General features: G+C 38.0%; 1 protein-coding gene across 1 annotated transcript in view; it reads right to left on the reverse strand.

Annotated features, from left to right (window-relative positions):
- Positions 1-2,009: 2,009 nt before the first annotated feature.
- LOC139744667 (C-1-tetrahydrofolate synthase, cytoplasmic-like) overlaps positions 2,010-27,176 on the reverse strand; it is a 31,547-nt gene continuing 6,380 nt past the window's right edge. The window contains exons 6-21 of the mRNA XM_071655093.1: positions 27,014-27,114; positions 26,174-26,310; positions 24,349-24,460; positions 19,902-19,934; positions 14,870-15,039; positions 14,183-14,412; positions 13,420-13,603; positions 12,371-12,553; positions 11,601-11,703; positions 10,738-11,024; positions 10,007-10,118; positions 8,718-8,857; positions 7,961-8,103; positions 7,104-7,281; positions 5,996-6,256; positions 2,010-4,200 (exon numbers count right to left, since the gene is read on the reverse strand). Coding sequence (XP_071511194.1) covers positions 4,111-4,200; positions 5,996-6,256; positions 7,104-7,281; positions 7,961-8,103; positions 8,718-8,857; positions 10,007-10,118; positions 10,738-11,024; positions 11,601-11,703; positions 12,371-12,553; positions 13,420-13,603; positions 14,183-14,412; positions 14,870-15,039; positions 19,902-19,934; positions 24,349-24,460; positions 26,174-26,310; positions 27,014-27,114 — 2,464 coding nt within the window. The 3' untranslated portion in view covers positions 2,010-4,110. The remainder of the gene's footprint in view (positions 4,201-5,995; positions 6,257-7,103; positions 7,282-7,960; positions 8,104-8,717; positions 8,858-10,006; positions 10,119-10,737; positions 11,025-11,600; positions 11,704-12,370; positions 12,554-13,419; positions 13,604-14,182; positions 14,413-14,869; positions 15,040-19,901; positions 19,935-24,348; positions 24,461-26,173; positions 26,311-27,013; positions 27,115-27,176) is intronic.

Consider the following 27,176-nt stretch of genomic DNA (forward strand, 5'->3'; position numbering starts at 1 on the left):
GTGATGTTTCCTAACAGAATGGCAACCCATTAAAGACTGCACATTTTAGGTGTTATACAAAACATTTCCCATTTTTTTTTATCCTTAATAGTTTGAAAACTATACATCAGATAACACTGTCATTGATGGTGAGCAATAGCTGAATAGTGTACAATTTGGTTGGAGGTGATTTGAATATGAGAGTATGAATCAGTTTCATTAAATCCATGATTTATTTTAAAGGTAAGTTCCAGATTTTGGTCAAATTTGAACCCTCTGCAGGGGCGGCGCAGCCGTGGGGGCCGTGGGGGCTCGGGCCCCCACACTTTTTGTGCACCATACAAAGGAATACATAATGTGTCATCACTTTGGGCCCCCCACACTTCTTTCAACCCGGAAGTACGTAAGAGGCACTACAATGGGAGGGGAGAGAATGAGCTGAGGACCTTTTTTTTTTTTTTTTGTCAGCTGATCATGAAGAAACCCGGAAGTGGACGGGTAGAGATGAGCTGAGGACCTTGTTTTTGTTTTGTTTTGTTTTGTTTGTCAGCTGAAGAAACCCGGAAGTGGACGGGGACGGGGAGAGATGAGCTGAGGACCTTTTTTTTTTTTTTTTTTTTTTTTTTGCTTGTTAGCTCATGAAACCCGGAAGTGGGCCCCCACACTTTTGAAAACAGTGCGCCGGCCCTGCTCTGTACAAAATTAAACTTTACTTAAGAACCAATGATGTGTATGTGAGTGTGTGCTTACAATGACCCTGAACAATAGACATGAATACATGTACTACAAATACCACCTTTTCAGAGCTCTGCTGATTAGGCTTCAGGACTCTTGCTCCAACACACATGAATGCTTTATCAATAATTCATGATGGATTGCCCTGGGTACTGCTAGTCTGAATTCACGGTATAGGGTAAAATGCATGCACATGAAAAAGATAAGCACATGTTTTCATGTGCTTGCATACACTACAATATCAGGATAAATAGAGACTAGCTGTGACAGTGAAATTTCTCATGAATATGTAGTAAGAGCAGTCAAACCAAGGCCATTGTTCAGGACCAATGTCTGGCTGTAACCACACACTTCCACACACACCAATTGACCCCTGTGCAAAATTAAAGTTTTGTACAGAGGGTTGAAAATAGAGCAAAATCTGAAACCTAACTTAAAAATAAATATACAATTTAATGAAACTGATTTATGTGCTCATTTTCAAATCACTTCCATCAAAATTGTACACTATTCAGCTATTGCGCATATCTATGTCAGTGTTATTTGATATATAGTTTTTGAGCTGTTAAGGCTCGAAAGTGGGAAATGTTTTTTGTAACACCTAGTATGCCGTCCTCTTGTAGAGTCAGTAGGAATATTCAGGATGAAATATACTTGTTGTGACACTACATGCATATGCTTATGAGTGTCACACACTATGTGTATCTATCATATAGCAAAAACAGAGTCGTCACCTCGCAGTACCTTTAAAAAATTGCAAGAAGAACTGGAAGGGACACACATTATAATAGAACTCGAAAATGTACTGCCTTTTGGAGTAGATGCAATCTTCAAACGAATGCAGACACAACAAATAGACACTTGCTCCAGTAGGTTTTCTTCTTTCAACGATTTCTTCATAGACTTTATTTTCGATGAACAAAATAGCTTTCTTGATGCAATGCATTTGCAGTGTATTCATTCACAAAACATAATAAACTATACATTGACATAATTTTCAAATACATGTAGATATTCGTAACACACAAAAAAAGAAAACATTACACATTACTTTGTGCAAATCGTATTTGACCACATAAAATGTTCACATTCACTTCCATGACAAGAAAATTACCAACATTTTTTTTTTTCATGTTAATCCTACCAAACATAAGTGGTGATAGGTACAGTAGAATAGACAATTATTTTACAGAAGCAATTATTTCACATTAAACAATGTTCCATGAGAACAGAATATAATACAACTACAGATAAATAATCATGTCATCATTTCATTTCAATCATTTACCTTTTTTTCCCCCACAGGAAGTGTTTTTTAAGTAATCAGTACACCCTGTAAATTTAATTTCAGTTCTTCTCATTCTTTCCTAAGCAAATAAGTCACCAAAACCACACGCCTGCCTCTCTTGTGGCAGAAAATCCAAAAGACAGGCACAGTCAGCAAACGGCTTTCCTACATTTATAGGTATGAATTTATAGGTATGGACACCATGCATCATAGTGGGTTGAGATATTCATTGTGTGAAAAGATCAGCATGTGGAGGTTTGCTACGTGTCTTTGCAGTTATACTGCCCTCAGGGTTTACAAATCTCCAGTACCATTGTTTGTTTGTTGTTTTTCATTATCATTCTGCTTTCAAAGTTTGCCCTTGCTTGGCATATATATATATGATCTGCATACAGAGGACAAAATATAATATGGCATTACAAAGATAATATAGAAGTCTAAGCAATGCTGGTGTGTAAAATCATGGTAAAATCCAGGGAAACGTATCCCAGGTGTGTATACTACAATGTTAGAAGGTCAGAACCTTGGGCAATGTTCCTTCATTTTTGTAACATACCACGCATATGCATCTACCAACATTGCAATGGTGCCTCCCTGGGTGTATAGCCTGAAATTTTTCATTTCAAGGACTCGACCTCGTTGCAGTATGCTGCCGATGCAGAGATTAGAAAAGGAAATGCAGGAGAGGTCACAAGGCTAGACTTGAAGGCAAAATCTATTGTGACTTTAATACTACATTCACCGACCATTATCTGGCCTTAAGCGACTTAAAAGATCCATACAATAGTTTCCCAGACATTCTGTGTAGGCACTAATGGAAGCGAATAATCTATCAATACAACAACAATAACAAAAGAAACCAAAGAACAATACAACCATCATGGTCGCCGGAACCTCTCATTTTACCGCATTTCAAACAGTTCCTCGTTGTGAGCAAGTTTGTTATAAAGGGGTTTCCCTTAATTTACACTGATAATGATGCTTCTAATGATGACATGTCCACTTTGAGGTCAAGTGACTTATCTTCCACTTATATACTAAATGTCTTTGCAATAGCCTGTGTAGCATCTTGGCACTGTTTGACACAGCTTTTAAGACCTACCACGTAGTTAAGCAATATTTGACTGAAACAGCCTTAGTAAATTTCTTCAGCATTTTGATGATGTATTGATTACAAGAACCTCACATTCCCCTTCAGTTTTTGCAGAGAATGTACTAATAAAACAACCCACACGACCTATTAACATGTTGAATACAAAATTTTGATGAGCAATACAAAAACCAAGAATTTATAATTATGCATTCATTTAGCCGACATTCTTTCCTTCTTGAAAAAAAAAGGAGAAAATAACACAACACACCTTTAATATAAACCAATAGTTACTTACCAAATTCTACTTTGGTAGTACCACAAAGATTTCCATTATTCCAAATTACAAAATCATGTCTTCAAAACTGTCACTCTCTTACTCATACTCTTATACTCTCTCAATTGGGACAATGATTTCTGTAAAACCAAGAACATTGCCTGAGTAGTACAAAAGAAGAATAAAACAGAATTGATGGAATGTGTCCACTTTCTGTGTCTTTACCAAATTAAAACCATATTGCATGACTGATGCTTGCATGAAATAATTTGACAGTGAAAAATCCTCTGATGCTTTGCTTTCAATGTTCCTTGTACAAATGTGGGCCATGCACTTTTAAGTGTCACAGAATGCCTAACATTGTACAAAACAAACATAATGTCAGCGGCACCCCCTATAATGCAGGGCCCAGATTAATCACACACTTTGATGTTTGAGTTGATCAATTTCTTTTTCTTTCATCAATCAAATGATCCTAATGATTTTATATAGCCACATTTCTGATGCCATTCTATTGTACTTGTTTGCAACACAAAATGTTAACCTCGTGTCATTTCTTTTGTCACTTTTCATGTAGGTAGGTTTAAGCACACACATTATAATGGAACACTTGTGCCCAAATTTATACAAAAATATCCACAAAGGAATAGAAATGTGTATTCATGTTTCCAGGAGAAACGGAAAAAAAAAAAGTACCATGGTTGTGACCTCTAAACATTTCAGTCAACAATTCCAGGATCCTTAGAAGAGCCCATAAATTGTCTCGGTTTCTGAGTCGATGTCGATGTCGTAGAAGCACGGTCTTGTGGGAAGGCCGGGCATGGTGCTCATCTATTGAAGAAGATAAAATGGAAAAGTTTGATAGTAATACCAATGGCAAACATTCATACAGAGTGACAGTGACTCCAGAAGTGCATTACTGTCAGCAGACAAGGATGGCCATACCCTTTCAGAAACTACATTTGTATTCTCATTTCAATTGATCATTTTGTTTTGCTTTTGTTTTTGCTTTTGTGTGTGCATGTGTGTGTTTTGCTATTTTTTTTTTATTGGTCATGAAGATAAGAGGTTGTAAATCAATTTGACAAATTAGCAGGACAGTGCAAACTTTTCAGAACTACAGTATAAATGTGTCAAGCTTTTAAGTCGCGTCCACACAGCACTGACCATTGCCAGCGTGTGGCAATATTGCAATGGTTTAAACCAATTGGTCACTCACTGTGCTGGCTTGGACAGTATTCAAAAAGTGACTGCCAGCAAGCTTTCAAGGACAATACTTGAAGTCAAACAAGACACTAAACAAAACTCTCATGATCACACTTTCAGATAATGTGATACCATAGCAACTACTTCATGTTTCACTCACTGTCATATCTCATGCACGCGTTCTACCCAGTGCTGACATGACCTCCAGACAGTACAGAGACTACAAAGATATTCTGTTTGAAATTACCAATCCTCCTTCTCAGCCTCCTCTACTCTCACCATTTCTTCTTTTCCCTCCCATCTAAAATTTGTCTTATCTACTCCATCATTTCTTCTTCTGTTCTTTCCTCTTTCTCATATTGAAGCAAACCTTCAGTTTTTAATCTAAACTATTTCTGTGCATGCTTTGACACGCATCCAATTTTACGGGGCCTAAGATATACAAGCTATGCTTTTGATTTAGGTCCCCCCACTTTTGTTCTAATTTCTACATTGTTTTACCTTTTGTTGCTGAAGTATACATCTTGACTATTGCCTATGTCACATAAAACTAAATGTCACTGTATTGTAATAATCATTGTAATTCATCAAATCTGTTTCTTTGTTATTGTGAACATGAAGGAGAAATAAATTCAAATCAATCAATCAATCATGCATGTACATTGCTACATCTTGTGAATTCTATTGACAATGAGTCTGTGTGTCACTAAATGCAGCTATAGTTAGTTGATGCTGCCTTTTAATGCACTGAAGATTCAATGATTTTGATCCCCTGAATGTTTGGCACTTCTACAGGGGAGGGTAGGGCAAATGCTCTGGTAACCTATTGAATTGCCAATTTGGTAATTGCTCGACATAAAAATATTGCATTTGTTGTAAACAACGAGACAATGTCTCTGTCATGGGAAATTGTTGTTGCTCTTGACTTTGTTACAAAAGGTTCTCCTTGCACAAGGAGTTTTCAAAAAAGTAACTCACTTACAAAGTGAATGGAAAATTATGCACTCTAGCTAACACAACAATCACAAAATGTAATCACTCTCAAATTGATATAATTTTGTCTATTTCCGATTCACAATAGGGCATAAAGAACATTCAATTTGTCTGCAAACGTTTTACCGAAGAGGTGTTGGTGAATTCCCTACTCAGTCAGGACCCACACAATGTCCCAATTTGAATACCCCAATACTGCAGGGATGACCGTATACAGGTAACTCCCGTTACAACGAAGTCCTCGGGACCAGCAGTGTTCTTTTGTGATGTCATAAGTTTGTTATAGCCAAACTAATAAAAAATATTTATAAAGATATAGGAATAATAATTTTGGGACCTGAATTTTTACTTTGTTGTAACAAAATTGCGTTATAAGAGGAGCGCACTGTAGTAGCACATATATATCATGTGGTGCACAATGACTTACAGTGCCCACTAGTGGGTAGAGGAATCCCGCTCCCACGCTGGCCCGCACATCTCTGATCGGAAGCTTGAAGCCGCTGGGGGTGCCCTTCAGGCTGGGGTCGTGCGACAGGGACAGATGCGTCTTGGCCATGCAGATGGGCAGGTCGTTGAACCCCTGGCTGCGGTAGCGGTCAATCTTCTTCTGGGCCTCCTCGGACAGCTCAATGTCGTCGGCGCCATAGATCTTTTTGGCGATCGTGGCGATTTTCTCCTCAATGGGTCTCTGTGCACGAGTATTGCAATGATTCGCCTGATATCAAACTTCATGGAATACGAGATTCAAGAACATCTCCTGGTTTTGTGGAAAATGGTTTCTATGCTAACATGACAGTATTGATCCATGGTTACTCCTCTGCATACATCAGGAGCCAAAAATACTAGATTCTCTCTAACTAGATTAGGCAACCACTTTCCACGCCATATTTACAGGCATATTCTTGGAATCAGAACTTGCAAGACAATTGTGTGCATGCATGCTTAAGAACCACTGGGAAGGAATGTAGAATAAATTTTAGCCCTTTATCAAACAAAAAATCAAGCAAATTCCCACCCTGGAGTTGATACACATACACTGCATTTCTGTTACTTGAGCCAAAAGATTCTTGAGGTGTTAATTTTGCTGCGAATTACTGAAGGTCACTAGAAAACTTGGCCTTTAGACGTTCTTTAGTGTTCCTTCAACATTATTGATACAATTTGTTTAGACAGGGCACAAAATAGCCGACAGCAGTAAATACGTAGTTGACAAAGTGATAGCAAAAACAAAACAAAAACAACAGCGACAGCAAAAGGCCCCACCTACCTGTTTTCCAGAGACGTGTTATTCAAAGATACAATTTCTTTTTCTTTTCTCTCTCTCTCTTTTTTTTTTTGAGAGGGGAGCGCCAAGGTCAAGAGTCATGTTTTATATGTTGGTAATATTTTATTGTGCATCCAAGCTGGATATCATGGCATGCATCATTCTATTTTGTTATATCCAATGTATTTTGGGATTGAGATATATGAAAATAGATTGAAATCAAATGAAATCAAATGAAATTATAATAGAAGTACAGACAAACGGGACTTACATCCAGCTCATAGAGGAAGTTGAATTCACTGGGCTGGTAGCACGCTCTCTCCACAGCCTTGGCCAGTTCCACTGCCCCAGCTCCGCCGAGGGCCCAGTGGTTGGACACCACGGCATCGTAGGCTCCACACTCCTTGGACAGATGCTGAAGAAGGGCCAACTCATTTGGCGTGTCTGAGCTGCGGTATACAGAGATATTAGATCACATAACATTTGAATTACCAAAGGCCAACTTCTAGTGTGCATTATGCACTTGAGTCTTGATCATCACGTGCACAAGTCTCAAATGTGGGTGAAAAAAAAAAAATCATGTTTATATTCATTCATTTCTTGACACATTTATATCACAATTTCATGGTTCTTAATGAATAGATGTGTCCACGTAGATCAAGTTTTAATGAGTCGATTGTTTACACATGGATATTAAACATATATGGATAAAACAGCTTTAAAAAACATGGGACTGAGAAAGATCTTCAACTGACTGGGGTACATTGTATGCTGCATTTCTCTCAAATAAAACAAGAAAGTAGACTGTCTACACAAACTATTCAAAAACACAATCAGACCAAATACTTCATAATCAGTTACCTATATCTGTTAGCTCTCAACTGACAGGAAAAGCTGACATCTCAAATTAAAGTAGAAAACGTGAATTCCAGAGAATGGTGCACACAATCATTGTTTAAAGTGGTCCAGCTTCCATTTAAACTCAACTTATTGTACATTGTTGATGGCTTCCTTACTCCAGCAAATTAAAGCATTATGAAACGAACAATCATTACTCATTAAAACCATTTAATACATTAAACCACATTTAAACATCTCCATCAAAGTTTTAAAAAGGTCAATTCTTACGCAAACTGGTTGATGGCCACCACACACGGGACTCCAAAGTACTTTGTGTTTTCAATCTGTTTCCGGAGGTTGCAGAAACCTTTCTCCAGCAGCTCCAGGTTTTCTTGGCTGTACTCTGGAGCAAGCGGCCTTCCAGCAGTCACCTGCAGAAACCAAAAAATAAAAATATATATACATGGCGAATAATTTTTGTTACTTCTTAATTGGAGATTAAAGTGTGTGTGTGAGGAAGAGGGGGATGCATTAACATTGTCATAAACCTCATTTTATGTACTGAGTTTTAAGCATTTTTGTTTTCTTTTTCATACTTAAAACTGAAAGATTATTAGGTTGGGCAAATGCCTGCAGAATAACAAAAGCATTCATTTAAAAACTACATCTTTTTTATTATTAGCCACTTTTCTGTTTGTAGGCATAGCCTACAATGTACTAGGCACTTTCCTCTCCACAGTAACTACACAAATATACAAAATGGGGAAAAAAAACAACAAACATAACTTTACAAATGGCAAATACAGCTTGCATCATCTTGAAAAGTGAATTCCAATGGCACTGTTAATATAATCAGCAAGAGCATTGGCATCATCTTGACAAGTGAATTCCAATGGCGCTGCTGATAGGACATTATTAGCAAGTGTATTCCATGACACTTAAAAATTCACATTGGGCAATTTTAGAATTTTAAAATTCAGAATTTCAAAAGCTTAGAAATTCAAATGGGAGGCAGCAATCAGGTGACAACAATGTGTCAACTCACGTTAGGTCCACCTCCGTGCATCTTCAGGGCTCTGACTGTGGCCACGATCACACACGCACTGGGTTTCAGGCCCGAGTAGCGGGTCTTGATGTCAAAGAACTTCTCCATGCCAATGTCAGATCCAAAGCCTGCCTCAGTAACTGGAATTGAAAAAAGAATAAAACATGGGAGATTAAAAAGTGTGGTCACAGCATAGTCAACCTAACAGATGTTTACTTCCCACTTGTGAGATACACCTACATAATCAGGAAGCCCAACTGTACTCAGGTTTAAGTGTTTGACTTCAACTCAAGTCAAGCATTTCATAGGTCAAAAAGCTTCTTTTACTTCGCCCAAGGAGGTATAAAGAGAATTGCATGGCTTATCATGAGGAAAAACAGGCTTTACCTCATAAATTAATACAATTAATTTTCTGATTGTTAGGCTATTTATGTTAGGGTGTGTGTGTGCCTGCGTGTGCATGTTAGCATAACATTGTATCAATTTGCTGAATACAAGATATTTTTGTAATTAACAAACAATATTTTAATAACATGACTCATGATGACACATTAATGCAATTGTTCTTTTCAGAGACAGACATAAATATAAGGCTTTGCCTTCCTGCCTGTCACCTAACACTTTCCAATCAGTTTGTTTTTCGTGTATCTCATGAATGTTGTTGTAATTCTCATGCTTTCATATATGTCTTATTGTTTGTAATGCTGTCTGTTTTGGTTATTTGCTTTCATAGAAGTGTTAAATAAAACTCAACTCAACTCAACTCATCCAAGCATTGCAATCCAGCCACCAATTTTTACGACAACAAAATGTGAAAAAGCCTATGCACAATGGACCCTGCAAAGTGAACAACTGCTATAGCTCACTTGAGCATTTCAATTCAAGTGAGCTAAAAACTAGTTTAACCGCAATCACACCACTGATTGTGTTTGACTTCAATCTTTATTGAAGGAAGCAAAGACATCAATTTTTTTCAATGTTTCTTTAATTTTTTGGTTGCTGAACTTTGAACAAAGTGCATTCACAAATGATTTGCTAGTATCTTCTATGCTTTAACAGCTTCAAAACTTTCAAGTGGCTGGGCGTAGTTGAAATTTTCTCGATAACTATTCTGTAAATCTTCAATCACACATCTTTTATCTTCAGTATTGACAACAAGTCTCAGTGGGTAAGAACTTGCAAAAGACTTTGAGGAATTGCCACTATCTAAAGGAATGATTCCTTTAAACCACGTAGCACCGCTAAATCTCATGAGACTTTCTTGTGTAGCGAGTACAAGGATGGCTCACCGACAAATCCATGCTCTCCCACCAACTTGAGCGCTATTTTGTCAGCCAAGATGGACGAGTTTCCATGGGCGATGTTGGCAAACGGTCCAGCATGGACAAACACTGGGTTACCCTGAAAGAAATAGGAGAAAATTGATGAAACAACTCACATATGATATACGACACAATGAAGACACAGTTTGACCAAAGTGGGAAGTAACTTAAATGCACAATTTTTATGTTTAGATCCCCATGCTTTCTGAAAATATCACTGCTGTCTAAGCTACTGTGACATCATTTCCTTTCATTCGTAAAGGTTTGAACAAAAATATGAGATTGATTCATCAACAGATAATAGGCTCATTTCAAATCATTTTCATTTACCAAACAAGCTCAAAAAAAAAAAAAAAAATGACACTGGTAAATTAAAATGGTTTCACGTACAACTAAAGATTTTATATCAACTTATTTGGGAAATTTGCAAAGACTAATTCAATGACACTTTTTCTTTTGCTTTCCTTAAAAAATGGGTAATTAGAAAACACGCTTCTTCTTTTTTTTACAAAAAAATACGATAATCACATTAATCATAATCACAGCATTCATAATCATCATCATCACCACCACCACCACCAGTCACAAGTTTCATCATTTTCCAAATTATCCCCATCACCTTCAACATTTAAATGATCATCATTACACCCAGGCAACCCCATTATCATTGCAAACATCCCCCTTTCAGTCATTATTACCTCCAGAGTCTGCATGAGGTTTGGTTTGATGGCGTCCTTCATGAGCACGGTGAGGGCCCCGCCCAGACCGAGGTCATCTGCCGTCACGGGCTCGCCCTGCTTGTTGCTGGCGACGACGATCTTGCCCAGGCGCTGGCGCATGTCGGCCAGGTTGTTGGTCAGGGCGAGAATGGCCATGATCTCGCTGGCCACTGTGATGTCGAACTGGGTCTCGCGAGTGAAGCCCTTTTCGGTCGGGGACTGTCCGATTGTGATCTTGCGCAGGTAGCGGTCATTAGTGTCCATCACTGCAACATGGAAGCAGCATTATCAATAACAATGAATGATATTAAGTCATGTCAATTGTCCTTGCTCCTACAAAAACAATACAGGACACAGATATTGAAAAAATAAAAGGTTGGACCCACCTTTTATTAGGATCTCTTTGTTTCTGGATATCTCGGCCATTTCAAAACCGATTTCCGTCAAATAATCTTTGAACTCCTCTTAGAATTGTATGTACATAAAAGAAGTTTCTAATCATCTCGTAAAAAGTTAAAACCTGAATTCCCATCCCAACTGAAACTATACTAACCTTCTAAATTCTCATGTAGAATACATCACCAGTAAACCACTGTAAAACGAGGAATGTTCGCGTGCATTCTAATTTCGCGAATTTCGCGAGCGGCAACATTCGCGAAATTAAAATGCACACGAAAGTTCTTGCCTACACAATATGCACTGGATGCCAGTGTCAAGTCGCGAAAATTTCATGCTACGATAAACGCTGTCGGCTCCAATTCGCAAAATTTTCATGCCGCGAATATATCGTGTTTTACAGTATGTAATAACTTTAGAGATTTGACAGAGACCAATGGACTGACCTCGCTGCCATGTGATGGTTGAAATATCGATGTCCAAACGGGCAAACTTGTGAATCTCCTCCTCAGTCAAGTCATCAGGGTTTGTTTTGTCAATGCCAAGACGCTGGGAGAAGGGGGAATAAGATAGTTCAGAAAAACTCTAGTTATAAGACACAACTCTTTTCCAACTTCCTGTAAGACTTTGCAATTTTATGACAATGCAATTACTGCAGAAACCTGGTGTACAAACATATATGCTCTTTGTCTACAATAGAACTTGAATGCAATCAAGAGAATGAGCCGGAAAGTTGAACACTTGCTGCCTAGCTACAGGGGAAACACATTCATCATCTTTATCATACATTGGGATTTAACTTTGTCAATAGTGAAAGGTTGCCCTCCATAGTCATCTGGATCATCACTGACCCTCCTCTGCCTTTTGTCTGTTCACCCTCCTTTACCTGTTGGGCTCTTTGCCCATGACCTCCAACCCTCCCCTTTTGTGTTTTCTTTGTTCTGTGTCCTAAGCCTTCCCCTGACTGTTCTTGTTGTGTGTAGTCCTTATATGTGATTGCTTTCCCTGCCTGTTTTGTCATTTTGCCTCTGACGAAGATTCTGCTAGGATTGAAAGCTCAGGCCCCTTTTGACTCCATTTTACTCCATCGGCTTGCCACTATTGGATAAGCAGTTTTCAGCAGCTTTTTTTTTGCTACACTTTGTCAATTATCTGTTAGGTTTCAGCCATTGATATTTCAAGTTACTGACATGAGTATTCACGATAATCATCATACCTTCAGCCTGCCGAGCTGGATGTCGGAAAATGCACGCTGGCCCTTCTTGGTTGGCACAAGTCTGCCATAGAGGGCAGAGTCCGTCTGGGTGGATTCGTGGAAGATCCTGGCATCGATGGCCGCAGCCAGGAGGTTGTTGGCTGCTGTGATGGCATGGATGTCCCCAGTCAGATGAAGATTAAACTAAACAAGAAACATGGGATTAAAAAAAAAATGAAACAAACACAATTTTCATATGTCATCACTGACAACCTTAATCTGAATACATCAGCCACATAAAAATACTATGGTTTCAAAGCCTCTCTTGGCATTCTAAAACGAAGCAAAAAGGAAGCAAAATTAGGTATTTGCCACAAAGGACTCATTAGAAACCCATGTGAATACAATGAATTCAAACTCATGTTGAGATACAAGAGAACATGATAACATGGAAATAAGTAAGCATATACAAACAACCTCTGGTCATCATACCTCAATATGATATCCTTACAAACCAGCAGTAGAAAGAACCTGTATCTGAACTGGTTACCAAGATTTCTGTTGAGCCCCAACAAAAGGCATGAAAAAGCCCTGGCATACCTCTTTAAACTTTGGCCATGTTGGCAGTGACCTTGTAACTCTTGTGGTACAGTGATAAAAGCTGTGAAGGAATTTAATAATGCCTCTGACTTCTCAAAATTCTTGAGTTTTAAAGACAATAACATCAATAACTTTCCTTGTCAGAGTGAACAGTCTTAAATGTGTTCGTCAAACAGAATGAAAAGAATAAATCCCAAAATAAAAGAAAAAAAAACGTGATATCAAATGACTGTATTTTCAGTGCCACAAGATGCAGGTTGCTTTCCAAACACATATTTATTGACTTTTGTCACTGGTGTTCTTTCTGTGATCTTGAGGGGATTAAGAATAGTACTTTGTGGTTTTAAAGCTCTTTTCTTGCATATCCACAGTATTAAATTCCTTTATATATTTTTAATTCATGTGAAAAGAACCCCATCTGCGATGGACACACATGGGATCAACAGATCAATAATTCCCCATATCCTTACCTCTTCCATGGGAATGACTTGTGCATATCCGCCCCCGGCTGCCCCGCCCTTGATACCGAACGTCGGCCCCTGAGAGGGTTGACGGACACAGGCAAACACATTCTTCCTGAGGTGGGATCCCAGGGCTTGCGTCAGGCCAATTGTGGTGGTACTCTTGCCCTCTCCCAGCGGGGTTGGGGTAATCCTAAGAACAAACGTTAACACTGATTAAATATCATAGATCCAGATTAGCCACTACTATCTAATTCTGCTGCTCCTTGCTCTTTAGAATTTAGACTGTAGATCCGCAAGCACATTGGCTATCAATGCTGCACAATTCGCCAGAAATGTTTCACAGATTTAAAAAAAAGCCTTTTGTTACGTCAGAAGCTTTCTCTCCCAAATGACAAATCTTTGTAAATTACTTTATGATTTTGCAAATATAATGATTTATAATGGCTCCTTTTATTCTCGTCCAAGTACAGTATACTCAGTAAAATTCAGAGTTGCCAATTCAACGAAACAATTTCTGCAGCAAAACCACTCCAGAAATCCTATGATCCAATAATTCAAGTCATTTCAATTCAGTTAAATTTTATTTCCAAATACCATTCATTCTATGGTGCACGGAACATTTCCATTCTCGATACAGTAATACAAAATTTAACAAAGTGTCAGTGGCATAGCTGTTTGAATTTGTGTGTGTGTGTGCGTGTGCATTCAGTGGCATAGCTGTTTGAATTTGTGTGTGTGTGTATGCGTGTGCATAATCCAGTCTACTCACCCCCCAACCACAATGTACTTTCCGGGAGCCCTGTCCTTCAGTCGGTCCAGGACCGTCAGAGATATCTTGGCCTTGGTCTTGCCGTAGAAGTCAATTTCGCTGGGCAGGAGCTGCAGTTCCTGGGCCAGCTCTGAGACTTCCTTGGGCTTCTGGGCTCTGGAGACCTCGATGTCTGAGGGCACGGGGTCCTTCGGTCTGAGTTGGAGGTAGCGCATTTTCCACTGGTCGCCCTACACCACAATGTGAAGAAATTGCCAATGTGATCAAATAAGTTAGGACAGTTATGGAACAGTTTCATTGATACAGAAAATATTATTGCATATCAATGAGTAGCAGGTCAAAGTGGAACATGATGTTGAGAGTGCCAGCAAATACAAAACTTTCACTGGCGCCAAGGCAATCTCTAGCCTCATGCATTATCGTAGATTCAATACGTGAAACTTAATAGCGATTCAAGCTCACACCATTGCAGTTTGTTGTTGAGAAAAGTTTGAAACACAGCAAAAAATATGTGAAGCAAATCATGCACACACCTATTTTGGAACTCCAAGGGACAACATAAAACATTTCGCCCACTTGTTCAGACGGGCAGTCAGGCAAAGGGTGAGAAACAGGACAGCCTCCATTCATTTTATTTGCCCAGCCATAAGCGAGCACATGGGTTTTTGCAGCACCCCGATAACTCACCAGCGTCCCTTCCACAGTCCTCTTGGCACTCTCCACCGTGTTGCCCATCAGCATGGCCACCGTCATGGGCCCTACTCCTCCCGGAACGGGGGTGATGGCGCCCGCCACTTCCCTCACTGCGTTGTAGTCGACATCCCCCACCATCTTCCTGCCAGTCTTGGAGAATGGATCTATAGCGACACAGAGAGAGGTGCGGTTAAATGATGAGAGTCACAGGTAGCATCTCATGAAACCATTACAATGGGAGCAGTCTAACACTTTAGTTTGATGTGAACATTAACAAATAAAAGATGAGCATACCAATGATTGGAAAGTATATAATCTGTGGCTAAATAGTGATGAATATATTTGTATCTAATATATGACATGAAATATCTCATATCTGTTGTCTACACATGAACTGAGCTACACACAACACTATGAAAGGACAAGACACTGTAAAGACATGGCATTCCTACATGTTTTCTTTTATTCGAGAGTCAAGAATTTGCTTCCTTAGTTGACCTGAAATCATGAAAAGGAATGATTCTGTTATTACTTTCTAAACACAGACAGTGCTATAGCACTTCAGCACATGGAGCTTCACAGTTTTATCAATCATTTCCATTCATTGAGATGCAGAATCATTTTCTTCAAAGCCCCTTGCTAACACCTACTTTCTAATATAGAAGGCAGGTTTAGGATTTCACCGCATGTTATGACTGCAGGGTATATAATGTAGTCTTGAAAAAGACTGTTTTATGAAGTCTTGAAAAAGACTGTTTTATGCAGTCTTGAAAAAGACTGTTTTATGCAGTCTTGAAAAAGACTGTTTTATGTAGTCTTGAAAAAGACTGTTTTATGTATTGTTTCCAAACAATACCACATGTAACTGCTCTGATGACAGAGTTCTAATAATTTTTCATTTCAATTCTTTGCATTGACAACTTCAGCAACAATGTAGGAAGAACAGCAAAACTGACTGATATTTCTCTTCCTTTAACATTTGTTAAATCTCTTATGAGTTTGCAGTTTTATAGTTACATTGAATTTTACCACGTAACTTACAAAACCAGTTCTTTACATAGGATATTTATAAGACAGAGACACTGTTGACTAGAAGGAATGAAGGCCTAATTTCTACCCGGGCAGGTATGTTAACATGGCATGAGAAAATGGCAAGTAGGAGCAAGCTGATCTGGAAAATGAAAACCAATGGCTAATTTGCATAATGTCATAGCACATTCATGCACACATGAATAAATCAATACAGGAAAGCACTAGAAAGAAGTGAACACTATATATTTCAATGGTACATTACAAATGCCACATTCACTTTTTAGCAGAAAGTTTTAGCCACTCGTTTGCATTTGCTTTTTTTTTTGGGGGGGGGGGGTTGGTTGTATAGTGAAGTCATTTTTTTTTTTTGTACAACTTTTTTTGCAGTCACAGAGAGAGAGAGAGAAAAAACCCATATGTGAGTTAAATTTCTATTCAAACACTGATACCAGCAAGATAGCAAAGGGTTGAAATATATGACTGATTGAAACTGTCAGTTGATGCTTATTTTGATGGTTGTTAACAGCAGCCAGACATAAATATACTGTATGTTAACGCCATTCCCACTCATTACAGAAAAGGTTGTCAAGTTACACATGACACACGTAACGCAAACTGTATCAAGCAGTGCCAACCCCCCATAATACACTGAATGCTTCTTCATTTGTATGTCGTTTACAAGTACACTGATTTCCACAGAACAGACTGCTGAATTGGAATGTTGGGAGGGGGGGGGGGGGGGGGACAGCACGAAATGTACAAAATCAACATCAAGTGAGCAAATGCCGACATGGCATCCCAGTTATTTTGTTCTCATGGTCAAAATTTTAGAATTCATTTATAGTAATGAAGATCCTTTTTCTAATAGATGCTGAGGCAAATGTTTCATGAGTCAAAGAAAAAGAAACCAAACCAAATCAAACCATAAAACTTAAATAATTTTGCTGCACAGGCATGACGAAGCACAAGCAGACCAAGAGCATGCATATATATGTACATGTATGCTGTTTGTACAGAACACTTTATGGTACTCAATGTAACACAGTCATGCAGGTACAATGTGCATACAGTAGTAGATAATCTTATGGTGGAATGACAAGACACAATAGTATAGCAAGGTGAATGCATTTCAGATGTGGGCAAAGAGTGTGGTGTCAATATAATACCTCAATGATGTAACTAGAGTTTAAAGTTCATGGAACTGTATGCATTCAGATGTTCTACCCAATCCCAAACACTGCACATCCTATGTGGAATAACGATCCCTTCAACAGCAAACAGAAAAGGGTAAAAAGAGACTTTGAAAGAGTTTGTGTTTGATCTTTTGATTAGTAAAAGAACAGTGTGCACACAACTGACCTGATCACAGAATGACCACATTTCGGTCAGAAGCATTCAGAACACAGGCATTTGATAGTCATTCACTTGTAGAAACCTGGAATAATCTCAACAGAAATATTCACTAAAGTCATATTACAATTATCTTAAACCCCCCCCCTCCCATCACCCTCACCCTCTCCAACCCCCTCCCACACCCACACCCCCACCCCCCACCCCCCCAAAAAATGCACTTATGAATTCACAATGTGAATCATTAGTTTTACGCTTAACAGCAAAACAAAAACCAAAAATTTTCAGATAACTTGAATGTTCGGAAGAATTGAAATATGTTTCTTTCTTTTCTCCATCTTCCAAGAGAAAACAATCTTACATGTACAACATAAAAATGTCATGCTTAGTAGGAATCAGTAATGAATTCATGCCGCTGTTTTATCTGTCTCATTTCAATGGCTAGGAGGAAGAAATTGTTGAAGACACTGGCTGGTAGCCTTCAATCTACCGGTATGTGAATATTGCAGGGCAAGATCAGAAGTGGCACTGAGGGAGAGCAAAAAAGATGTGTGCCCTTACAGAATTCATCCCCCACCCCCCCCCCCCAAAAAAAGCCCTTCATTTTATTTATTAAAGGCTACCTCCAGCCTGCAGATCTAACGACAAGGGACAGCTCCTTCCATTAGCGGGGGAAGACATCGTTAGATTGAGGTGATTTCGGCCAGCCATGCAAAATACTAGAAGTCTCAAGAGCCGGTGCAGTGTTGTAAAGGCAGATGGCATAAATTGACTTGGAATGCGTGGGCGGAGTGATACAGTGTATACCCCCCCCCCCCCCCCCCCCCCCCATCTCAGACGAAGAATACCATCTCCTCCACTGACGGTAAGATGAGGAGGAAATTACATGAGGGATGGTGGAGCATAGGTTGGAGACAGAATGCATGAGCAGAATGACGCAGCCCACAGCACGAGATATGATGAGTTGGGGTGATGTTAATGAAATTTCGGAGCAGCTTCATGTCAGCAGTCAAAAAATCATAATTTTTCTTCCCTAAAAATAGTAAAATGCTCTTTTATTGCCTGGTTTTAAAAAGTTAGGGATAAAGTACATGTACATATGTGCAGTGTTAGTCATTTATTTTTTTCAGCTGAAGCATAGCTGTTAGCCACCTTTCCCTTGAAGAAAAAAAAATGCACAACAGATTAACAGATTAAGAAGTAAAGAAGAAATAATGCATAAAATCATAGAAATGAGAAGAAAAAATGAAAGGTGGTATTATCATGTGGAATCAACAGATTGCCCCATGCGGTCCTCTGGTAATGTCATTACAGCTACAGATCCTACAGCTTTTGCCCATGAGTGATGACCAGTGAGTGATTTTTTGAAGCCGTATTTACTGATTTTTTTTTTATCATTATGAGTCTTTTTAATTATAGTAAAATGAGAAGAAAAAAACAAATCAGTGGGCAAAGGAAGATGATTTGGTCAATTTTACATTAACAGCATGAAAGTGAAGTTTTCATGACAATGAATTGGCCCACAAGGAGACCATACTAAACAAAGTAGAAACAAGGAAGTATCTGATCATTGTACAGAGCTGCTTTTTCTGTCTTTTTGCACTGTTCTTGAAAACAAAAGACACATAAAATCCTCTCAAAATGTGGCCCTTGACAATACTTTAAATCTGCCTCAGCACTTCATTTATACAGTACAGTTGGAAACTGGAACTCTTAAAAGAACAGTTAAGGTTCTCACACAAGAACAAGCCCTTCCCACTGAGCAGGTACTATTATACTACAAAAACTTTTGTTTTACTGTGACATTGTGAATATTATAGTATTTTATGAAACCTACAGAATAAGCCACAGTAAATGATCACACAACATTACAAATCTTAGATGCCCCAATGATAATTTACGTAATATTGGCTTGCGGCATACGAGACGACACATTTGAAAAGGCAGAGCATATGACACTTTTATGATACAATCACACCAAGCATTTCGTCTTAACCTTCCAACCCAAGTTTGCATGGGTCTTTGACAAAATCAGCAAAATCATGTGATAATGGAACATGCGATTGGTAGTAAACGAACCATGCTTTTGTGGTGAATGTACTGAAAATGATATCAGGTAAACATGTACATTTGTATCTGAAAAATTTTGACAATGTGATGAGCTCAGAATCATTCTTACTGAGAATGCCTGTAAAGACTACATAACAGAACCTTTATAAGTGTGTGAAATACGATAAATATTAAGATAAGGTGTCAAAACGTTGACTCATAGTCCTGCTGTGTGGACCTGCCGTCAAAGTTTGTATTAGTCATCCACTATTGACACCTGTTTCTTGCTGTATATTATATTTGTGCATGGTCAATGAATGACCAACCATACACCTCGGGACAAACACAATACACAAAAACTTCTGACAACTGATTAATGAGTGTGTATACAGTACCATGTGCTTTACTGCATGCAACACTTATGACTCTGTACACGTACAACAGCACACCTACACTTTGTATAAGTAACAATCTTTTTCATGTTCTAGGTCCCAAAGTACACAGGATAAGGGGTCCATGTGACGAATATTACAGGAAAAAAGAGGGGGGAAAAGACAGATGACTTTAGTTGAAGGCTACAAGAAACCATTCTTACCGTCTTCTTCTAACTCAGAGCCTGTTGTGGCATCTGGATTTATAAATGTAATGATAAACAAACAATATACACATTATTGGAAGATTTATTCAAAACTGCTTCAATATTACTCTTGTTTTTTTTTCATTACTCAAAGCTCTGCTACACACAAAAGAAAAAAGAAAAGAAAAGAAAGGAGAATCAACTCCATGCTCCAGCATATACCTCCTGCACAGTAGACATTATACAAAATTCAATGCGAATTTCTTGGGAACCAAAAGTTTGAACACTCAAGTGCTTCTTTGAGGGAAAAATACATTGTTAATGCACAACAACTGCAACAACAACTTCAACAGACAAACAAACTCCAAGTTTCATACACTCCATGATATAATCTACATGTACAGGACATACCACAGTAATAAGTAAGACAATATTACGAAGCAAGTGTTAATTTCAATGCTTTTGATCATTTTGATCTAATTCTGTAACAGTGGAACTTCTAGAAAATGAATTTGTCACACTTGGTTTGAAAAGTGAGGACATTTCCATGCTTTTTGGATGTTTCAACCACGGTTACAGAAACTTAAAGAAACAGCTTCCAGTTTTAGTTTCATGGTGGTATTAGATAGTGAAGAATTATCTGCATGCCTCAATTTCCAGCAATATGAAAAAAAAAAATCAATAAAAAAAATCAGTTTAGGTTTGATCCCTTTCATAATTTACTACAAAAGCCAACAAGAGTTCACAAAAACACTTTTCTTGGAAATGTCCTCCTCTCTGACATATGCCTTGAATTAATTACAAAATTTGGCTCTATCCCAATACAACACAATAGAAAGGTCAGACATATACAATGCAGTGCCTATAATCTACCTTCCAGAATCATGCAACAATGGAGGACAACTTAGCACTGGACGGTTCACAAAGTGACTTTTGGAGCAATGCCATATCACATTGAAGTTGACTTATCACAGTAAAGTTGAATAACTGAATGACACAACTTAAATCTCGCCAACATCTGACACAAGATTTGTTAAATTAGAGAAAAATGAGAGTTTCAAAGTACTTCCTGCAAGTTCCCTATTGAGGTGATGAAGTCACTGACTCACAACTCACTCCATGGTTGATTGCTTAAATGCAATATCACCTGATGTTCAAATTTTGAGGTATGGTCTGCTAAAAGAATGAAGTTTATCTGATCATGTCAATTCAGGAAATTTCATAAAAAGGACTTGTGTGAAGGTCAATGGGAGGCTTGTGAGGCCATGATATCACACGTATATCGATGTTTGGTTACTGTATACTAGTACGTCAAATACTTCGCGAGGTTTTTATTTTCGCGAATTTCGTGAGTCGGGTGCTATTCGCAAAATTAAAGACGTGAAAATATCGACTCTATTCCCGATGTAAATGTGACGTACGCGTACATTTCTCCATTCAGTACAGGACTCCATGATCACAAATTTAACCACTCGTGAAATCGTCAGGAATTCCAGATTCGCGAAAATATAGACTCGCGAAATATATGGCATATACAGTATAACATACGAATGTTCGAAATTTCATATCTTTCTTCAGGTGAAAGTTCCATTAAGTGACCTGCACTTTCTTATCTGTGATTAGAGCCAACTTGGAAGATGGAGTGGAGAATAAAACTATTGCCAGAGTGATAAAATTTGCAATCAGCTTCTCTGTTACACGTACCATAATGCTTGAATAATCAATCACAGCCTTGGGTGACACAGAACCTTAATTGTCATTCGTAACTTGTGGAGCAACAAGTCGTCATATCTCAGTCCGAATGTGAATAATCATAATGTCAACATGGGAACGACTATGCCTCTCCTCCTATGACTTTATAATCATAAAATTCTTTTTACCTACATTATCATGAAAAAGGGCATGCTGTCGCATAAATACTTATGTGGTCCTTGAAAAGGGCAATTTCAGTTTAAAGAGTATTTTATGGGGCTGTGATGTTTGCTGCTTCACACACATGCTCTGCGAGCTAAATGACAGAAATAATTGTTGGATAAAGGTGCTGAAAGGTAAATATTGCATTACTGCACTCGAGGCAATCACAGCATGGTGGAAATACACTATGTATACATGGCAGTTTCTAACACATATACTTATTACGGCCTTTTCCATTCATGTGAAGATGAAAATAGTTTAAGCGCACAAGATTCATAAACTGAAATATTATAGAATTTCAGAACCTCACGAGGTGCATGGCTCTTCATTTGTGAGCATTGTGTGTGCGTGTGTGTTTGAGTTTATTTTAACAGGTAGATTTTGATACTGCCCCTAGACTTCCATTGAAGTATCAGCAACTTATGTATGTGCAGTGGTCCATGCAAAGAATTTGAGAGGATAAATATTACTGATCTTCCAATTGATATAGCAGCATAAGAATCCTTCAAATAATTTGCACAGAAAAAAAAGAGGGCAAAGGTCGTGATGAAAGGTAAAACAGAGGCATGTAAAATACGAAGCTGAGAGGCAACAGTGTATACACTCAGGATTGTGTTTGCAATTCAATGACAACCGCTTTATCAATGGCTAGATAAAAAGATTGAAGGATTTTAACGTGATAGCCTCAAGCTTTTGAGTTTGAATGCATACATGCAAATTATACAAGAACCCATAAGAACCAAATGAAATTCTAAAAATATAATCAATTAACAAACTTTGAGAACTTTTGCACAAATATGGTATATTGATATGCTTTAAAAACGTCATGCAGAAAAAAAATAATAAAAAGATTAAAAATTCATACTATAACACCCCATTCACACTGAGCAGAAGTCTTGTTTCTTAAACCGCTGAGGACGAGTCCCAAGTATACTCGGACAAGTGTCCATGGGAAATGCGTGGTGTAGCAAAATCAGCCAGTCCTAAACGGGTTAAAACCGCTTAATAATGCTTCATTAAGAGTCTTGTGTTCAGTGTAAAGAGATCAGATAGCCATATGTCGTTTTAGAATCTTTTCTGTACAGTTTAAGCAGAATTTAGAGCTGTCTGGCTTAGTGTAAATACCAAGTGGATTGAAATTTTTGTAAAAAACTTGGAAACAAATATCTTCCATTATCCTTCATGGTGTACTATTAACACAAAACCAAATAGTGTGCATATACATCATGAAGGTAGGCTACATGTTTCACAACACAGACCCGTGCTGCAGTATAAATGGGGTATCAGATTCCCGGCACCGATTTTAATCGACAGCAAAGAAATTTTAAAAGGTAGGTCAGGTATCATAAGTGAAGAGTTTTTCAAGCAAAATCTGCATAGCATGTGATGCATCTGTATATAACAAAGGTCAAAAACTATTGTGGGACTTGTTTCAAATCAAATTCTTTCCTATCTTACTCTAAACAACTTCAAATGAAGTGGAGTGATGATAAAGTGTACAATAGACAGTATAGGACACAATACTAATTGTTTCATGATCACTGAAGTCATACGCAATCAGAATGATTGAGGCAATACAAAGATGGGCATGGTATTAATAAGCATTACTTAAAGTGAGAGAAGATATCCACAGCCCAATATATATCCTCAACAAATTTTTGAAACACCAGAAAGAGTATAAATGGCTGAGTGCAAACATTTAAATAAATGCGCTCAGTACACAATGTGTAAGTTGTCATTACTATACTGCATGTTTTTAATGTAATCAAGGCACTTTATAGTTTGTTATTGTCCTACATGCCTTGTGAGTACATACCATACCATAAATTTTAAGTACCGGTATACTGTATCCGATAATTAGCCATAATCAAGGAATATTCTAACATAGCTCATGTACAAGCAGGACAACACTGCTTGAAATCAAAGAAGTTGTTTCCAATAGCCAACTGTTATACACTGTATATACTGATGTACTTTCCCACACAGGAGGTTCTGATTACAGCTTTTGATACAGATTCAAGATATAATTCACTTTCTCAGGCAAAAAGCTGGACATTTTGTTTGTATACTTTGCTGATTATGTAATAAAACATCCTCTGATCAAAGACCGGCCATGGTTACTGATTAAATGGATATCACTCTGATTGATAAAATACTTTGTATCATTCCTATAATCAGTCATTGAGAGTTCATTTCTCACATTGTTGTCTAATATTCATTACCACTTTTGAGCAAACTCTCTTCATGTGCTACAAGTCCACTGAAAGTCTCATTGTTCATGTCTGTTTTCCCTGATTTTCAGACAACTTTGTCAAAACGTTCTGCCTACCAATGCCTCACATATCACAAAGGAAATTGCCGGCATGCGAAGTATATTATTCTCACACCATTGTGTTATCACTTGTAACACAAAACAACAAGATTTCATACACTGCAGGTACACTCTTGTGATTGTTACCTCTTTCTCCATTAATGCATTTTCCCTCAGTCTCTCTCTCCTATTTCAGTATTCTTTCACATTGAATTCTAAATAAATGAATAGGGTACATACCATCAATGAAGTTAATCCCGCAGTCGATCACCACTGCACCAGGCTTGATCCATTCCTTCTGTACGAAGCTAGGCTGTCGGATACCAACTACGATCACGTCAGACTCGCGGATCTGAAGTAAAATCGACATTAGGCACTGGGGGATGAGTAGGCAGGTCATTTACTGATAGCATTAAATGATTAGTCTATGTTTTATTTTAATTTTGTGAGTGTGTGTGTAGATGCGTGTATGTTAAACAGCCACAAAGGAGATTAATAAGTAGCTTTCGGTACAAACTGCCATACAAAGTGGCAACCGAATTCTATCAAAGAACTGCTCGCTAAAAAGCAAAACAGAACATTTTTTTCTTCTCAGTAAAAAATAGCCATGAAGCAAGAATGACAGACAACAGAAGATTTGAAAAAGAAAAAAATAAAATCACATAACTTTACTTAATCATATATACCTAACAGTCAGGATGTACTCTACCATGGCTTTCTATGAAAATCATAATAACCCACTCTGTCTCATTATTGCTCTTACATTCAGGTTATTCCATTAAGACAATTCTGACACATCTACAATACCTTCTACTAAAATTTATAATATATATTGTGGTTTTACTAATATTTTTTTGAACTCTTCAAGAAACTGCTCTATGTATGTCAACCATCTGTACAACTGCTAATTTCAAGAATACGATTGGAAGAATTGCTTCTCTTTTCATGTACTCTCTCTTGTGACAGTGTGTTGAATTGGTAACACCCATTCAGCATGCATTGAAATACATTTAAACTCTACCCTTATATCTACATATCAAAGCGCACATTAACTACAACCATGAATAGAATCTGTTTACTTTACAGATCTTTCAATTACTTTTTTATTTGCTCATATAAAGTGTTTGCCTTCCCTCTTGGTACATCACTGTTTACCACTGAAGCATGTAAATAGATTTCTTTGCACTTTGGCAAAGTGGGATATCTCTTGCTTATCATTTCTACACTATGTTCAACTATTGTATGTGAACAGACCACTTGTGACTTCATATGAACCTCCTTTGTTTATGACACCTAAATAAGATTATAAACTGCACCAAACATTATGAACATATAATACACAAGTGATAGCATTACTACCATTGTTTGCAACATATAACTGAACATCCAGTCAAGCAATTCCCTTTTGACAAAAAAAGCTTGGTATTATTGAGTGGGCAAAACATCTTGATGTAGCCAAATCATATTGCTAAAAAGCAAAAATTTGTCTAATTAGCAATTTACAATACAACCTCTTCTTGAACTTATTTTTTAAAATTTTTGGTATAAAAGACAGAACAGCAATATGTTGCCCACTCATCTTCCCATTGACTTGGTCTGCAACACTACACATGGCCAGATATTAGATTTGCCAAACTTAGGCAGATACTTACTGATTAATGGCACAAAAAAGATTAATTGGTATTCAACCTAATCTTGACTCCAAATTTTAAGTAAGTCTTTTCCAAAGACTACACAGATAACTTACATCTAAGTGTATAGTTTGGGTTCTCGTATTGTTACATGGGGTAGGACTTTTTTGTACATTTAATGCTTTTATTTGATCCTCGACCTTTACCAGATTGTAGTGGGTATCAACAAGACATTAAAGGAGCCAATTATTGTCACCCATATCACATTCCAACAGTTTGTTCCTTACCAATGCAGCATTGCAATTGGTAATCACATTGTTAATACACTAAAGCAAGACAAACTCAAGCATGGTAGCAGGCTCAAACTTGTTTGGCAATCATGCAGTGTCATGAAAATAACCATCTTTGATGTTATTTGGGTTACAGTCACTCACGATGTCATCGATGTTTTTGGTGCGAGAATGGCACATGGTGACCGTGGCGTTGTGGGCCCTTAGGAGGTCCGACATCGGGGCACCGACAATCTTGCTCCGTCCCAACACTGCCACCCGCTTCCCCTCCACGACCACACCTGTATCGATGAGAAAGGGTGGAAATGTTTGATACATTAAAGGCACATTGTAACCAGACGACCCCTTTAAGACTGTGAGGATTTTCATCACATTTCTTATCAGCACTCCCTTACTCACGTTTCTTCCGATACTCAAGGCACTGGATGTCACGAGTTTCCTTTAAGTTTTAACACAGGACATTATTTGATGATTAAAATGCTATGGTTCAAAGTTCTTACAATATAGGTTCTAGTTTTCTGCCTCTCCATATCTCGCTTTTTTTTTTTTTTATGACTGCGTTTAATACTGTTTATCATAAGATTCAAAACTCATACAAACCAGCAGACTGATGGCTCAAATGGATGCAGAAAGCAGTCAGCTAACAGACTATCAGTGAATCTTGAAGACTGGTAATTGAAGTCTGTATTTTATCACTGTCTGCTAGACTGGCAAAACAAAGAAAGGGTTAGACATGACAGATCCTAGTATGTAATACTGTACATGCCATATACTCTGCGAGTCTAAAATTTTTTCGAATCGGGTCCGAACAATTTCATTAGGGTAGATTCACGATTGTGGAGTACAGTAATTGATGGAAAAATGTTTGCGCACATGTCATGTTCAAGTTGAGATCAGAGTAACTATTTTTGTGTGCTTCTAAATTCGCAAATGGCACCAGCCTCGCAAAACTAGCAAAAAATGAAACGGTAGCTTCGAACTTACCCGATCTCTTCAAGAGCTCCATACATCCACGCGGAGTACATGGCAAGAAACACTGTCCCAGTTCACCGCGGGCCAACTTCCCTGCATTGTGGTCAGTCAGTCTGGCGAGAGTCATGCACAAAGTGGCACTTACAACGTACATTCAAACCAAAATTCCAACTGT

Source organism: Diadema antillarum, unplaced genomic scaffold, assembly GCF_040938485.1.
Source record: "Diadema antillarum isolate AM-2024a unplaced genomic scaffold, OU_Dant_1.0 seq00001200_RagTag, whole genome shotgun sequence".
Taxonomy (NCBI): Eukaryota; Metazoa; Echinodermata; class Echinoidea; order Diadematoida; family Diadematidae; genus Diadema; species Diadema antillarum.